The 17,214-nt window shown below is 37.6% G+C and overlaps 1 protein-coding gene across 1 annotated transcript in view; it reads right to left on the minus strand.

Annotated features, from left to right (window-relative positions):
* Positions 1-685: 685 nt before the first annotated feature.
* The window catches only part of LOC118738123, a 40,791-nt gene continuing 24,262 nt past the window's right edge, over positions 686-17,214 (minus strand). The window contains exons 3-10 of the mRNA XM_036469044.1: positions 9,599-9,915; positions 8,300-9,434; positions 8,060-8,200; positions 7,204-7,328; positions 6,957-7,085; positions 5,602-6,320; positions 5,362-5,527; positions 686-3,415 (exon numbers count right to left, since the gene is read on the minus strand). Of these exons, the coding sequence (XP_036324937.1) occupies positions 896-3,415; positions 5,362-5,527; positions 5,602-6,320; positions 6,957-7,085; positions 7,204-7,328; positions 8,060-8,200; positions 8,300-9,434; positions 9,599-9,915 (5,252 nt within the window). The 3' untranslated portion in view covers positions 686-895. The remainder of the gene's footprint in view (positions 3,416-5,361; positions 5,528-5,601; positions 6,321-6,956; positions 7,086-7,203; positions 7,329-8,059; positions 8,201-8,299; positions 9,435-9,598; positions 9,916-17,214) is intronic.

Genomic DNA, 17,214 nt, shown 5'->3' on the forward strand with positions numbered 1-17,214 from the left:
GCCGGGTTGCACGAAAAAAAATTTGAATGACTAAAAATATCAAAATATAAAAAAATATTAAAATATTCGCCATAAAAAGGCGTTTGTATTGTTCAATTTTGCATTCTACTTTCAGCTAATCGCTTTCAATAAAGTTGGTCGCCAGCCAACATTCGCCTCGTGCGTACACCTTTTAAGTGTGCAATTACATCGCGCCATTGACTAAACCGAGCTGTCGTGTGACGATTGGGCCTATGGATGCGGTTTGGCAATGTTATATTGCGTCAAAATCTCATTCGGAGACACCAGGATTGTGTCGTGGAGTACAATACCTAAATACCTTCGTTGGCTCATTGAACGCTTTACTTTACAGCGACTTGGCAGAATCAAGAGGTCTCCACGAATATCGACAAATACATTTCGGCATTTAAGGGAATTTCGTCTCTTAACATTGAATTTCTGTAGTCCAACGATTCTCACCCATTTTGTCTTGTTGGCGCCAGCGAATGCAGAACAAACATTTCTTCAAATTTAAAAAGTAAAAATTTCACTACTAACAATTTAAAAATGTTCTTAAAACTTGCAAAGAAATTTGGAAAAGAAATATCACTGTTTTTGTTTTTAGGAGTAGGGTGGGAGTGTCATTGATAAAATTAGAGCGAGAGAAAGTTTTTCTTACAAAACCTTTCATTATTGAATCATGGTCGCAACTCTGTATATACAAACAGTTTCAATACCGCAGTAGAACAGTATCCAAACAATGTATTGATACGTTTTGAAAGTCAGCCTAATTTTCATTCTGAAATGCTGAAAACTCACATGAAAACAACTCTATAATAATAACTTAATTCTTTTACAATAATACCCCGCTACCCAATTAGCTAAGCGAACACCTTTTGCTTACAACTATTAACCCTTAACTGACTAAATTATTTTCCACATCAGACAATAGTACTTCCAAATCAGATGGCAGCTCATATTCACCCTGACCGCTATTACTGGACGTTGCAATGTTCGGTAACGGCGGCGGATGATAGCTATGCTGCAACTGTCTTATGGAGTTGGAACGTTTTTGTTGCTGTTGTTGTTGTTGTTCTGGAGGAGCGGTGGCATTTGACTTGGCAGTGGTGGCTAATGGCGGTGCTGTTGTGGAATGTGCGCTGCTACGACTACGTCGGTGCTCGTGGCGTGCTGGTGCATGGTGGTTGCTGTGACTACTGTGGCTACTGTTGTGGCTGGGGTGGCTTGCGTGACTACTACCTTGACTGCTATGACTGGACAAGCTTCCCACCGCGACTAGTTGTTCCGCATCTGTTACGCGACTAAAATTAAAATTGCCTAGAACACCAGCAGAATTCGAGCTGGCACCGCTGGCGTTGGCATTGGTATTGGCGTTGGCGTTGGCGCCGTTGTTGAGCGCGGCACTGAGGCTGGCACGTGGTATGTTGCTGAAGCTAGTGTGCGCAGCAGGTAGCGCCGTCGTAAAAGTAGTTGCCGGCAGCGCGGAGCTGGCATTTGCAATGCTAGCTGTCCCTTGGCTGTTGGATTTTGGCTGATGTTGATAGGCTATACTGCTGGAGCTGCGCCGCAGCTGCCGCTCTGTGGGTATAGGCACAGCCGCAGCGACTATTGCAGTCGCATTGGCGCCATTGCTGCTGGCATATGTGGAAGTGGCTGTGTTGGTGGTTGTGGTTGCTACGAAGTTTTGTGCGTCATTTGGGAAGGTACTTGGCTGATATGTATTGGCCGCAGCATGGCTGCGTAAATTCATATTTGAATTGCTGCGCCGTGCCGCTACCGGCGGATCTTTGCTGTTTTTAGAGGCGCTGTTCAACTTTAAGTTCAAACTGCTACGCTTCTTCGATTTGGCTAAATGATTTTGATTTTGTGCCGCCTGACCGAGGTTTTGTGTGCTTCCAAAGTTGCGTCCCAAATTGCTGGCGGGTGGCGCGTGCTGTTGCTGCTGCTGCATGGTATTGCTTTCGCTCAGTTTTCGTGCGCTAGACGCTGCTGCATGACTGCTGGCAAATGGATTGTTGGTTGAGAATGAATTGGAGCGGTTATAGTTGTGTGCGCGTTGTTTTTGTAACGCGCCGCCAGCAACAGTAGCTGTATGTGCGTCTGTTGGCATTTTACTGACACTCGCGTTCAATTTGTTGGACCCGTTCGCGTTTGATGCCGTCGAAGCACTATTGGTGGCCACTGCGTCGTTGTTGACGGCGTTGGCGGCGCGCATTTCGCCAGTTTGTGCGCTGCATTGCAAATTCTCATAGAAGGGGTTCTCCATCTTGGAGGGCAGGGTTTTCGGATTTAGCGTCTCGTAGGTCGGTTCATTTAAAGTTAATACTTGATTGTCTTCGTTATTGTTGCGGAGTAGCAGCGCAATGCGCTTGCACTTCATCTCCTCACCACCGCCGCTGCCAGAGTTCTTGCTACCCTCGCTATTTTGATTGCTGCTTTTGCGTTTACCATCCGCACCATTCGCTGCTGCGTTTGTACTAGTGCGTGTCTGTCGCTTCGGTTTGTTGACTGCGCCGCCAATTACGTGCGTTTTAACCTTGATATTCTTGGAAAGCCGCAGCGCGAATTTGAAGGGCGGCTTATAGACTACCTGCAGTTTCACCTTGTCATTGACAAGATTCGTAACCGACTTTGACTTTTGCGGCGATTTCTGTACGAGGCGTTCGGGCGTGGACTGCGATTTGCTCATCACCTTTCGTATTTTCGAAGAGTGCTCAATATGCGATAGTGGCTGTACAACAATTGGCGACTCTAACAACCACTTTTGCACTTTGCCAAAGGTATTGGTGTGCGCATTCCCGCTAACGCTCGCCGCGTCAGCACCACTGCGTGACGAATAGTCAATGATTTCTTTGCTGTTCTTCTTGAAGCGCTTCGACCTCGACTTCGTTTCATTCTCCAGTTTAGCGCCACCAACTGTGGTAGCTAAAGGAGTGCCAAGCGCTGTTGCAACTGGCGTAGTTTTCAATGCAGTCGCACCACCACCGCTACCCACGCGATTCTTTTTTGTGCGCGAGGGTTTCGAGACTTCATCATTTACGCCACTGACACCACCCGCTGACGTCAGTCCAGCTGCTACCGCCGCGTTGCTCAGCTTTCCGCTGCGACTATGCGCGTGCGCCGACTTCGCAGTCAAATCGCCTCCGGTCTTCGCGGCCACCTTTCCACCGCCATCTTTCGCCTTGCCAGCGCGTATATTCCCATTACTGCCGCTCCTGTGGGCGCTCTTTCTTTTGTTGCTGCGCTCGCCACGTACTTTTTTCTTGAACGGAACTTTTGTACGGACGGCCGTATGCACGATGACGCCGTTGTTGTCGTCGGGTAGACGCACGGTTTCGGTGGTGGCGCTGTGTATTATGGTCACCGATTTTAGTTTCAGATTCGAGCGTTTCGCCAGCAGCTTCGTGCTGAGTATCTGTGAAAATTTGAAGTGAAAAGTGAATCAGATACATATGTATATAGCATAGTATTTTGAAAATGTATTCTCTTTTATCATAAATGCTAGCCTAAATCAATTAGCGCTGAAAGCACATGATTGTGCGTTTTTGAGTGTGAAAGAGTGGTTTCATAGATCACTAAGTCAGGCGCTGGCGTGCAATTTTCAACCATGCGATTCTTTTTGATTAGTATTGAAAGTACTAGAAGCGCACTCACTTAAAATGTTTCTGCTGATCGACGAAGCCGAATATGTTTGTACATAAATGAAAACTGCTCGCATGACGAGAGATTGCATGACAGCACCTAGCGTAATCTTAGGCGCCTGTCACACCATCAATACGGATCGCCATAATTTATGGATTTAAAAATATTTAGAAACCTTGTGATATTGATCGCGATCCATCAATGCTACACTTAACAATCCCGGATCGTGACCCAAATATCGCGATCCGTATTGATGGTGTGACAGGCGCCTTACTCGTTTACGTTTTCGATTATAATTATTTTAGTCTGTTTTGTATAAATTACTGAGAATTAGCGTTAGCATAGACCCCAAAAGCCTCTTATGATGATGACTGGCATGAGATAAAGCTTTAAGTAGCACATTTATCTAATTATCCCTTTACACTTCTAGCGAATTTACGAGAAACCTTAGATTAATCACGGACTTACTAGTTTCGCGCAATTGCATAGCTATTTTCTCTTCATATTCGTCATTTAACATTTTCGTCGCAACCTTCATGATCTTTACGAATAAGACAATATGTTATAGTATCGTAAATTTAAGTACATATACTTGTATTGTAAAATTTAGATTGAAACAAAACAATTTGCTTGGCATAAAATCTCCCAAGGTTTACAGTTTAACTGAATTTAAATCACAACTGATAATATTTTGCCTAACCTCAAAATACATCCAAAAAGGAGTCAATCATGTCTGACGTTCAAAGGAAATTCATAGGTCCTTTAAACTACCAGATCATTGCAGTATCTATCTAGCAGTGAAAAGCAGCAGAGATGCTACTTTGTGTTATCGACCCGAAAGAGCGTCGCGAAATATAAGGAGTTCCAAGCCACAAGAGTGTGGAAAGCAATGAAACAATTGACGAGTCGGGAGAGCAATTTTTTTGCACACTCGAAAAACTAAAGAAATTTAATTTTTATAGCAAATTAACTAATACTTAAGTCCCATAATTATCACGACAAAGTTTTGCCATGCAAGGAGCCAACAACTTGAGAGCTAAGTGGAATTTATTTTCCAAGAAAAGCTTATTCATTTCTGCTGAAAATATTTCCATCAGCAGCAATTATCCAGCAAGAAAAACACCTTAATAAAAAAATTAACAATTAAACCACAAATATTTGGGAGGTAAGAACATTATCCATTTCCTTATGTCTACAAATTTTGAAAAAGCCACAATAACCACGAAAATCTGGAAGCTTTTACTGAACTGTGTTAATTTATATGATTGTTATTTTGAATTTTAAATTTTCCAGTTTCTTCTCGGGGGGTTAAAGGAATTATCTTTTTACACAGGCCATCAAACTTTTGAAACAAAGATCAGACTAAATGTATTCAAAGCATTTTGACGTCTTAAAAATGTTTTCAAAATAGCTCAAATCAAGTCTGAATTTTGAAATATTTAAATTTAAAAGTATAAACATAGCTGTTTTTTTGCCATATTTGAGACGTTGCAACATCACTATTTAGTTTTTTTGTTGTTGTTATAACTGCTTATTCCCCTTACAAATATGGTCAAAAGCAGCTATTTTGGAATTTTAGATCATAATATCTGAAAATCCTGATGTGATTGAGCAATCTGGGAAACTTGGCAAGATCTTTGTTAACAAAAAAAATATATATATATATATATATATATATATATATATATATATATATATATTAAACTAAATGAAACTTACCAGTAATATAAATACACCCAACGCTGCCAACACAACGGTATACCAATTATGTTGCACCCATTTCTTGAATGTTGCAATACTTTCTTCTGACAATAGCAATTTACGTAGTGTTGCCAGCGGTCCCGATGGATCAACTTCGCGACATTTTTGGAATACATCACAATATCTAAAAGCAAGAAAACATATAAGCAAACAAGATTAACACTTCATTAGAAAGCTAAAAATGCGCTTCGCACTCACCCATTGTAATCGTTGCATGGTGTGCCTGGCTTTGCGAACATGTCCGGCACATCGAATGGTGGCTCATTCCATTCAAACGAACTGCGACATGCATTGCCCTCGCCAGGCAATTTACAACATAATTCGCACGATTTAATTGTGTCATCGGTTGGACCCGGTATGCACTGACATGACTCGAGGCCATAGGCCAAACAAATACTTCCCGTACATTCGCCCATATAACAAACGAATTCCTTATTGCAAATAGTCTTGTTTGCCTTATTCACCGAGGGCGGACATTGCGGCGTGCGGCCATCACAGAAGCTCGGATCGCGACAGCCGTTGTCATCGCGACACTTATCGCCGAATTTCAATTTACAATCGCCAGTGCAGCATGGTCCCTGTGATGGGCTGCACATGGCGCGTGGTGTTAGTGTGCATGGCTTCTCGTCGATGCGCGGATGACGTGACATTGGGAAACAACATGTGTCCTTGCAATCCTCCTCCCAGCCGCAATCGCACTGTTCGCCCGGCTCAACAACACCGTTACCACAAATTGATGCCTGCGGCTCGGTGAAACAGCCTTTGGCGCTACGTGCTTTTGCATTTAGCACCGGTTCTATGGATTTAAGTGAGCATGGGGAGAATTTGTTGTTATTCTTTTTATCACCCGATGTGGCGCGGGCAAACATAATGAAATTACCATCCTCACCGCCAGGCGTACACTGTTCCGGATCGTGCTGGACATAAATGGGAACAAATATGAAATGTAAGTGTGTTTTATGAAATGAGAGTAAAAAATAAAATAAATAAATGTGAAATAAGCATATTGGTTGTTAAATTAATTCATTAAAGAAATTATTTGATTTCCATAATATAATATATTGATATAAGTAATATTAATACAAATAATAACGTTTGAGGACGTGGCCTTGCCAAACATGGTAACACATGTGCGTATATGTGTACATTAGGGCGATCCTTAAAAATAAAATGAAAGAGTTTTTTCAGTCTCACCGCCTCAATCGATAATACCACGGTCACAGTTATCACATAGTGTGTATAAAACTTGGTCCCGATTGGAGTCGGTTAAGACGTTTTCATAGGTTGATTTGAACTTTGACCCCTGTGCGACGCGCCTTAACTGACTCCAAACGGGACCAAAATTAATATGTGATATCTTCGACTAAAGTAGTACCGATTTTGGGTAAGAGTTTTATAAAATTGTCTTTTTGAAATCAAAGATTCAAAAATTAGCACGTTTACAATTTTTTTTTTTCAGATTTTTTCGTCAACGGTTAATTTTGGTACTGAAAGAGTTAATTTTTCCACATTTTTTTTTTGACTCTCTCGCTCTCCCTAGTTGCTCCACTTACCGGTGAACCAAAATTATGTCCAATTTCATGCGCCAATGTCACATGCGATACAGCCGGAGGAACATGTTTACCATAATTGAGTAGTGTCACAATGCCAGTGTTTAGAGACTTTAGAGAGCCGCGGTAGTGCTGAAGTAGAAAAAGTAAAATGTTTTGAGGAAAATGATAAGTTTTTACAAGAGATTACCTTTTGTGAAAATGTTTTAAATTAATAGTGTTAGTTTAGTTTTAGTTTTATTAGACTTACTCCATTTTTCTCACAAACTCCACCGGCATTTTTTAGGTCACCAGTCCAAGCTAAGCCTAAGGTACCCATCTCAAAGTCTCGATATGTAAACATGTATGCCAGACAAAAAGCATCGTAATCTTCCTCTGTGAATAGAAAAATTAAATAACTCAAATTACTTTATTTTATTAATTTAAATATATTTTTGTTTTGTTTTAATTGCTCGTTATTTCGACTTCTGTGTAAAGCTATCTTCAGGCACTTTTGGCTATGTGTGGTCTTGAAGCTCTGCTTAATTGGAAATAATTTCAAACCCTGGGCAATACTTACTAGATGTGCGGCACTTAAATATGGAAAAGGTATGGGAAAATTAAAATTCCAAGCGTTATTAGTGCTCTTTAACTTCTCAAATCTCCATATGAGTACGGTGCCACACGCGCCTTTTTTATAGGTAGCGATATTTCTGCCATTTTAATGCAATCAACGAGATGCAAACCGTCACACAGAGACGTCTTAGTGGACAAAAATGGGAAAATTCTTTGTATGTAGTCTGAACGTGTTTATTATTTTTGTAAACACAATTTATCCACTAAAACGAATTAAACCAAAGTTTCCTTATAAAACAAAGTACATATATACCGCCAGGGTGCTATTATTGTTAGCAAATTTAATACTAAGCATTTTAATCAGAGTACAGCCATAGCCTACGCATGGCGAAAAAATGTCTAAAATACATCTGTTGAAATAAAATATTGGTTTGACGGAATCTTTTTAAGTAAAATTAAACATAAAAAGGTGCCTACGGCATTCAAAAAAATAATTAATTCAAAAAAAAATATTTGGATCCCTCTATTAAATTTTTTAAATTTGATCTTACCTGAAAATAGTTCCAGAAACTTTTCTACCCCATAATTGCCTGGAAATCGATAACTTGGATCCCTGATTGCATTCATATTGTGCACCTTGATACGCTTAATCATAAATGTTATATTGTCTGGCTTGCCATCATTGTTAAAATCTGTGTGTGTTGAAAATAAATTACAAACAATGGCGAAATGATATTAATTACTTGTCACTGCCACTGTCTTTACTCACTGTCCCTTTCCCTTGAACTCACCTGTATTCTTGTAGATCGAATTGGCACGCTGCACATGCCGCGTAATCGCTTCAATGCTGGCCTCATCGGAGCCCATCTTCTGAAAGAACGTATGATCGGCTTGTAGATATAGCATACAGGTGATTTTGCGATCGTACATCGAGCGGCCGCTATCGATGGAATTTGTCTCGTATGCGGCATCGCGTCCTCGTCCACTCAATAAATTTGTCATCAACATGCTGTTGAAGTGTGGACTCTGTGGATTTGGCACTAGCATTATATCTGGATTATAATTGTTTACAATGATGTTGGGTTTCTTGGTGGCGCCATTTTTTGTTATAATTTCGACGTGCGTCTTGTGGCTGGGGCGATCATTGTTGTTATTGTTGTTGTTGTTGTTATTGTTGTTGTTGGTGAACATAGTCGACCAATTGGCGTTGAAAAAGTTGTTCGTATCGAAGCGATTGTTGTTGTTGTTGTTGTCATTGTAGTTGCCATTTGCATTACTGCTGCCATCATTTATGACAAAGTCGTAGGGATACGAACGATTATTGCTATTGTTATTATTATTGTTGTTTTTATTATTGTAGGTGCTAACAATGATATTCTTGTGCTTTGCATAGGTTTTGCGTAAGCCATTGTTATTATTATTATTGCTATTATTGTTGTTGTAATTAGTGTTGCTGTTGCTGTTGCTGTTGCTGTTGCTGTTGCTCGGATTATAACTGTTCACAATGATGTTGCGATTCTGTATGCCACCGCCAGTGGTGGACGAATTCGTGCCACTAATGTTATTGTTGTTGGCATTGTTTATATTTCGCAGCAAATCGCCATATCTGTCGGTGGCATCTTGTTCGACTGTAGCTGCATTACGCCACGTTGTTGTTGTTGTCGATTGCTGATACTTTTGCCGTTGCCGCTCCCTATTGTAGTTGTAGTCATCGTAGTTGTTATTGTTATTATTGTTAGTAGCCGTTTTCGTTGTAATGATCTCTGCGGCATCGCGATTGTCTCTTTCTCGTTCCCCGTCTCGTTCTCGTTCTCGATTTCGATTACGCGTACCCCCACCCGCGAATATGCTGAAATCATCATTATAAGGGACATCCAAGTCCAATGGCAGCGGCGGATTTTGATGGTCATCAGTGGATGTGGCCAGCTGTAAAAATAGATACAAGTGGAAAGCATAAAAGTCGGAATGGTCAATCGATGAATGTCAATGGCACAAGTTGCGTGCCAAATGGACTTTCCGTCAACAACGGGCGGCGCGCAATGGCATGCATTCGCATAATTGGTTCGGCTTTTGTGTTTGTAATTATGTACCTCATCCGGCAGCCAACGTTTGTGCCGCTCCAGCAATTTTGGCACTTCCGCTTTGGCCGTGGCCGCTTTCCGTCGCTTCAAATCACTTAGCAGCATATCACGGCGCAATCGTTCGCTGGCACAATGTTCTGCCGCAGCAGTCTTGCGCATTTGCACATCGCTTACTTTGTAAATGACGCTGTGCACACCCGTTGCCGGCAATTCGCGGGAATAGCGTTGCGCAGGTTCTACATAATAGTGCTCATCGGCCGTTTCAATGGTGGCATCGAGCAGGTTATCGCTGGTAAGAATGGCGTGCACATGAGAATTTTCGTCACCTGAAATAGTAGAAATGATATAGAATTGAAATATTATGCAACTTGAATTGAAGGTTGAATTTGTTTTCTAAATTTATAGATATGTATGTAAGTTTTAAATAGTAGTTAATCTATATATATAAGACAAGAAGGCATTTTTTTGTGCAGGATAAAGGGTCTGCACTGTTCGCTCGATTTTCAAAACTCGGGTGTCAAATCAATGCGCTTGGCCTGTAGATGTTTTATTTTTTGGAAAAGAGTTGCCACCTGCTGAACCATTAAATTCCAAATATTTAATAATCACTGCCCTCATATCTGCACATTCTGTTCGATTTTCCAAAATTAGGTGCCAAATTAAATGGCTTGGACTGTAGTTGCGCAATATGGTTTTAATATTTTTGAAAAGAGTTGCCACCTTTTAAAAAGTTATATTGAAACTAGATAATAAAAAAAATAAATAAATTATTTCAAAATGGGTATCAACCGAAATGGGTTTGAAAATCTTTGTTTCCTAACTGAACTATAGGAGACTTGCCACCTCTTCAAAAAATCATATTAGGTAAGAAAAATATGTATCACCTTATGGGTACCAAACGAAAGGGGTTTCAGAGAGTAGTAGCTTGAAAATATTTTTAATAGGGTTTCCACTTACTTGAAATGTCGAATTAAGTTTACTTATACATAAGTTGTATGAAACATCAAAATATGAATGTCAAACGAAGGAGTGTTAAGAAATATTTAGTTTGAATGCTAAGAATATTTTTGAGGTGTTGAAAGAGGGTTGCCACCAGTTTAAAAAGTTAACTTAAAATTATTCAATAAGTTTAATGAATTATTAAAATATGGGTATGAATCGAAGGGCGTTTGAAAAACTTGTATTTCTGAACTGTACTTAGCGGGGTTACCATATTTAAAAAAAAATCAAATTCCACTAATTCATCAGTTAATTAAAATATGTATCGCAATGTCAGGCGAAGGAGAGCTAGCAAGGATTAAGCTTGAAAATACTTTTGAAGAGGGCTGCCACCTGTTTGAAAGGTCTAACTCAATTAACTAAAAAAAAAGTATATGAAATATAAAAAAAAACCATAGTCAAACGAAAGAATGTTAAGAAGTCTTTAGTTTGACCATTTGAAATTTTCGAAGAGGGTTGCCACGTGTTTAAAAAGATACATTCAAATTATACATTTATATAGGAGGGTTGCCATTTGTTCGAACAATAAAATTCCCAATTAGCTCATCAGTTTATTGAAATACATGTGTATCACAATGTCAGACGAAAGACATTTAAAAAGATCTTAGTTTAGGAATACTTTTTAAATTAGTTTGAGAAATGAGACTTCAAATTAAAGACCTTACCTGTAGATGTGTGGTAAAGATTTTATTTTTTTTACGATGTAGTGATTATGGTAGCCGGTTTGTGCATAAATGTAATAAGCGGAATGCTTCAAAGAGCACTAGAGGAATTGGGTTCTTGGGCAGATAGCTGCTGGCTCAACGTTGATCCCTCGAAGACCGAACTACTATTATTCACCACAAGGAAAAAGATTCCTAATTTTTTAGTGTTTGTCAATGACAACTTAAGTCCTATTGTCTTATTCTATTAGAAGAAGAAGTTATTGATCGAATTCCATAAGAAATAACTTACTAAAAGCAATTATTTTGTGTATTTAAGTGAATTTATCATAGCACCATGGGGAGCAAGGCTAAATAGTTGCAAACTGTCACTCAGTGTTTTATGAAAAATAAATAGTTTGTGATAATATTCTCATAACTGTAAAACCATGTGACAGTCAACGCTATTACACACACAAAGAATTTAATACATTTGCGAAAATAGCGACCAAAAACGGTGAAACTACGTTTTTAGTTTTTCTCTCTGACATTGAAATTTTAAAGATATTAATAATTCAAAAAATCGTTTATAAAACGCAGTGCAATGTAGAATGACAATATTCGTATCATAAAAAAATTTAAATTTTTTGGCGCATAAAGACGAACAGATCTGTGTCGTTTTCAAAATTTTTAAAAAATTTTTTGTTAAGGGCTAATGTACACTCGACCACCTCCACGAATTTCACCCTTCCAACTTTATTAGCTTAAAAAGACAAAAAATAATTAAAAGAATATTTTTAATATTTACTCGTTCTTTTGAACCAAAAAAAAATTAACTATTTCAAATTCTACAGAATTTTCACTTTCATTTGGTGCCCATATTATTATTATACATTGCACTTAATTTTTTTTCGAACATTTTTTTGAATCCTGTTAAAAAAATCCGTACGTCACACAGTGCTGCGGCTCCATATAAAATATGGGCAAAAATACAATTATGGACGCATCTAAATGAAAACTTGTTTCCTAGTGAAATTGAGGACGATGAATTCAAAAACATGATTGATTTTTAAACCTTTCACACTTTTTCTGTAAATGCTGTTTGAAGTTCAAATTTTGGATTCTTGTTGCATTTACCTATGTATGTATGTACATAAAATTCGTTCGATTTTTAAAAGTGAGGTGTTATATTATAGGGATTGGCCTGTAGATACCCAATGAAGTTTTCTTTTTTTTGAAAGGCTTGCCACCAGTTAAAAAACTTTATTCAAATTATTTTTCTATGATTTAAATGATTTTTAGATTTACTCCTTTAAACTTCGGTAATATATTTATTTTCAACAAAATAAATTTTCATTTAAAATATAGCGAGTCTATACTATAGATTTTTTAACAAATTAATTTTTGCAGTTATCTTAAGGAATTTTAAACGGAAAATGAGAAATTTAACTTAATATCACATAAGTTGTACTTTTGAAAATTTTTCCCGCGTAAAGACTAAAACTGATGTGGCTGTGACTAAATTATTAGGTTGAAAATGCATCAACTTCAAGTACCTTTTTGCTGTGTTTAATTTATTTTATAAAAAAATTGGAACCGGAGCCTTGATAATGGATTAATTATTTTGCCAACTAACTATACCAATTACGTCCATATTTGGGACAACAACATTTCTGATTTTTGCTGTTGATAAAATTACGCAACTTTTGGTTTAATCTAATTTTTCGGAAGTGCTTTTTTGAACCTTTACAGGACAGGAGTTCAGGGCAAGTTAAAGTTCGAAGGTCATTTAGAAAGGTTGAAAAAGGCACTTCCAAAAAAAATTTCATACAAAAGTTGCGAATTTTTATCCTTAGAGTCCGAATCGGTAGTAAAAACATGTACATATATCTAATTTGAAAAAATGGACCTCCGGTCAGTTTAACCCCCTTCCGCTCTAAACCGGAAGTCGGTAGTATCACCAAAAGATAGACACCCTGTATATTTGCAATATTTCATGGTAATTTATATATACATACATACATAAGAAAGGGATGCGATACAAAGTTAGGGTTTTTTACCTCCCCATGGACCGATGAACTGTTGAGGTATTACGTTAAGGAAAGGTGGGTCGCCAGTTCGGAAAGGTTGTGAACCACTGCCTTACGCGATTAATATACATTTATTTTAAACGTTTTTTTCCATAGAATACTGAGTGACAAAGCGGAAATATTTAGCCGATAAATTCACTTAAAAGAGAAATAGATTTTTGAACCTAAAAGCAATTTCGTAATCTGCACAGATTTTCAAGTAAACAAACGTGAACAAAAAAACAAAACAACTCACTCATTCCTATCAGGTAAGAAAGTTTTTAATTACGAAATATTTATGAAATATCTAAAATATTTGCAGGAATCAACGCTTAACAAAGCGTGGTAACAAATCCTTTTAAGGAATTTTGAAAGTTACACCACAAAAATTATGAAGCTTGCTATGTGTGTGCCTACATATATGTATATGTATGCACATGTGTATGTTTGTATGAATGTAAGCATATATGGGGAAATAAATGAAATGTGAAATGTCCTTATCGATCCCAGATCTGTAAAAAAACTATTCAAGGTCAAAGGTCACATAAATTGATTTTGCAGGAGACTTTCAATAATAATAGCCAATTGTTTATTTAACCATTTTTCAATATCTACTAACGATTTTTTATTGTTCCGCCATTCTTTTCTTTGGGGTTTTTGGCGGACCTATACATTATAGTTGCGATGGAAAAATGGTTAAATAAGCCATTGGGTATTATTTTTGGGAATCTCCTGCAGATAAGCAGAGTTTCCCGATAGAAAAATATTGATTCTTAAGAAATCTATACCATTTCTACGAAAAGTTGTTTTTTCCCCATATAAAATACATGGAAAATTTTGGGCGCTTTGAGCGACCTCTAAATACTTTTTGATTTCAAAATAAAAAATAGGGAGAGAGCATAAATATTCCGACTTTACTTTTTCCCCCCCCACATGCATTTTTGGACTACCCTAATGCTTATATATATTTCATATAAATTTGTATGTTATATGTATAGGTAAATGCCTTTATAGTGCTGCACATGTCTACTAAACAATTTGTTGTAAAGAGACAAGCTGAGAAGGAGGATGATATTCTGCCCAAAGTTTTGGAAAACAATAATGAATTTATTAAAAAGGTGTGTGTACAGGGGCATCAATTTCAAGAACAAACATATGTATGTGTATGTATACACATACATTCATATACATACACATATACACCCATTGAAAATTTAAAAAAAAAAGTCTATGAAAGTGCAAGTACTTAAAGAACAAAATTCCTGCCCCAAACTTACTTTGGAACTTTGTTGTTTCTTACTTTGTTCGCTTTTTAATTTGATTTTTAATGTTGTTTTCTATTCATGTTTTTTTTTTTTGATTCTTTTCATTTTTGGATTACACAATGCCAAAGACTTTGCTCCTCTGTGCATAACACTTGTATTCATAAATATTTTTTCCTGTGAAAATATGTCCGCATAACTGTATGCGTCAGCTGCATAACCGAATAACTGGGGTACATACGAGTATGTAGTATGTATAGTTATGTATGTACATACGTGCATAGCTGCTAGTGGCATGGAATGCGAGCAGGGGAGTAGGATGGCGAACATTTTTTCAATGCCTATGAAAAGAAGCTTAACAGCAAAAATTTTGCTATGACTAAATTATACAAAAGGATGCCTTGTGGTGGGAGCGAGTGCTTTCGACACACCGACTCACTGATCCGTTGCTAACATGTTGGCTGCTGTTAACCAAGAATATGGGCACATGGGCAGTGGGGACGACAAGCTGCACCTAGGCGAAGTTGCTAACAAAAATTTGATAGCAAATATGCATAGCAACAATAAAGGTTGCAAGAACATAAACTCAAAAAATGAAGTTAGGCAAAATGTGTTTACGAGTAAGTGTGAGTTAATATTAGGGTAGTTCTTTTACACGTAGGTATGTGTGTACACGTAGGTATGCAGGAATATCGTCAGACACTGAGGCGACAAGTCCTGAATGAATTGCCGGAGATCTTGCGTTCACTTTCAGTAATCTCTTAATGCGAATAACTAGTATTTTCTTTTTTCTTCGCTCTATAAATACTTTTTTCGATCAAAAAAATGTAATAATATTTAACCGTTGTTTTGTATTTTTTCGAGCAAAAATAATCGTTCTCTTTGGAATTTTATTTTTTCGATTATTCCTAACAGTTATTGTTATAACGGAAAAAAGGTTAATTTTAATTGGAAAAATAAAAATCCTATTTTAACAGTTAAATTAGTATTTTAATTTTAAAGATAATAACCGTTATGGTCCCTGCGCTTTAGGTTTGAGTACCATTGTATTATTTTTCTGCAACGCGCATAATTAAAATTAGAGCCACCCTAGGTTGCGGTAGCACGTATGCAAGAGTACGGTATGTGTATTCAAAAATTTGAAAACACCGAAGGGCGAGAAGGAGCCAAAGCATAACGCGAAAATTTTGCAAGCATGAGTTTGGATGTTTAGTATGATGAGCTGCGAGCTGGAAAATAGGATTTGGTAACTGATGAACTGGTGAACTGACTCAATGATTACACAAGTGTGTAGGATGTGGTGGTGGTGATGCACCAATCAAGTTGATGTGTGGGCATGATTACGCGTACATCCTAGTAGTGAAATTAACTAATGTTGAACGGGCAGAATTTTGGTGAATATTTTTCGGGGGAAAAATTTACATATGCATGGCAATGTAGTGACAGCATATTAGAAGGAGAATCATGTTCTACAATCTACTGTGCTTTGTGGGGGTAAACATTTTCATTTTGATAGCACTCTCTGTGAAACCACTCGGACCTCATCGGGACCGAGTCGGGTATGGTGGCCTCTGAATTTTATTATAGTCTGATCGCTATCTATTTTTAGAACTTGGAGGACGAATTTTTGTACAAAGTCCCAGAATTAATTAGACGTACCTACCATCCCTGCTACGTTAGACTTCCGTTTACATACTCATCTAAATATGTATCTGAAAAAATTCCTTTCTCTACATGAAGTCTTACCCACGTGTCCTTGTTGGTGTGCTCATATTAGAAAGGTAAAAAGTTGTTGCATATTGTCCGATTTTTTCCATTTTCATTACCATCCGTCCTTAGGTCAAATTTTGCTCGAGTTATCGTGAGCACAGACGGACCGGCGGATGGACAGACACTCCTGGCTTAACCGAGTTCTCCTTTCATTTTGAGCATTTTGGTATGTATATATGTATATATATCTATCTATATTAATTAAGGGTGTTAGAAACAGCCGTTATGCGAATAAAGTTACAATACCCTTGTGAGAAAGTGCGCTCGTGTATAAAAATCCCGAATTCCTGAAAAAATAAAAAGAAAGTCGCGAAAAAAACCGCAAAGATCTACAAATAAACCCAAAAAGGAAATCACGGAGCATTCCGAAAAATCATGAAAAATTTCGGAGAAAATCTGGAAAATTTTCAACTCGTCAACTTCGAAAGTTCTGCAAAAATAAAGTTAAAGTCTTATAAAATACTCAAAGTTAAATAAATAACCCTAAAAAGTATAACATGGAGAATCCCCCAAATTTCTTCAAAAAATGTGAAGTTCCGAGAAATCAAGAAGCATTTTATTATTTCGTCAAACCATAAAGTCCTGAAAAAGTCATAAAAGTTCTTAAAAAACCGGAAAGAAAAGCATGAAGAATCCCGAAACATCCGTAAAAAAAATCTTGAAAAGCGTTTCATTATGTTGTCAACCACGAAAGTCCTGAAAAATCTTCAAAATTTTCAAAGTTTAAAAAATAATGCCCAAAAGCAAGAATCTCGAAATATTTCGAAAAAATGCGGAGAAAATCTTGAAAAGTTTCGAGAAATCCCGAAAATTGCGATACAACTCAGCAGCGAAACCGCTGATTTCTTGGTCTCGTAAAGGATGGATCAATGCCTCGAGAAGCA

Source organism: Rhagoletis pomonella, unplaced genomic scaffold (assembly GCF_013731165.1).
Source record: "Rhagoletis pomonella isolate Grant_MI unplaced genomic scaffold, Rhpom_1.0 Rhpom_scaffold_00004, whole genome shotgun sequence".
In the NCBI taxonomy this organism is placed as follows: Eukaryota; Metazoa; Arthropoda; class Insecta; order Diptera; family Tephritidae; genus Rhagoletis; species Rhagoletis pomonella.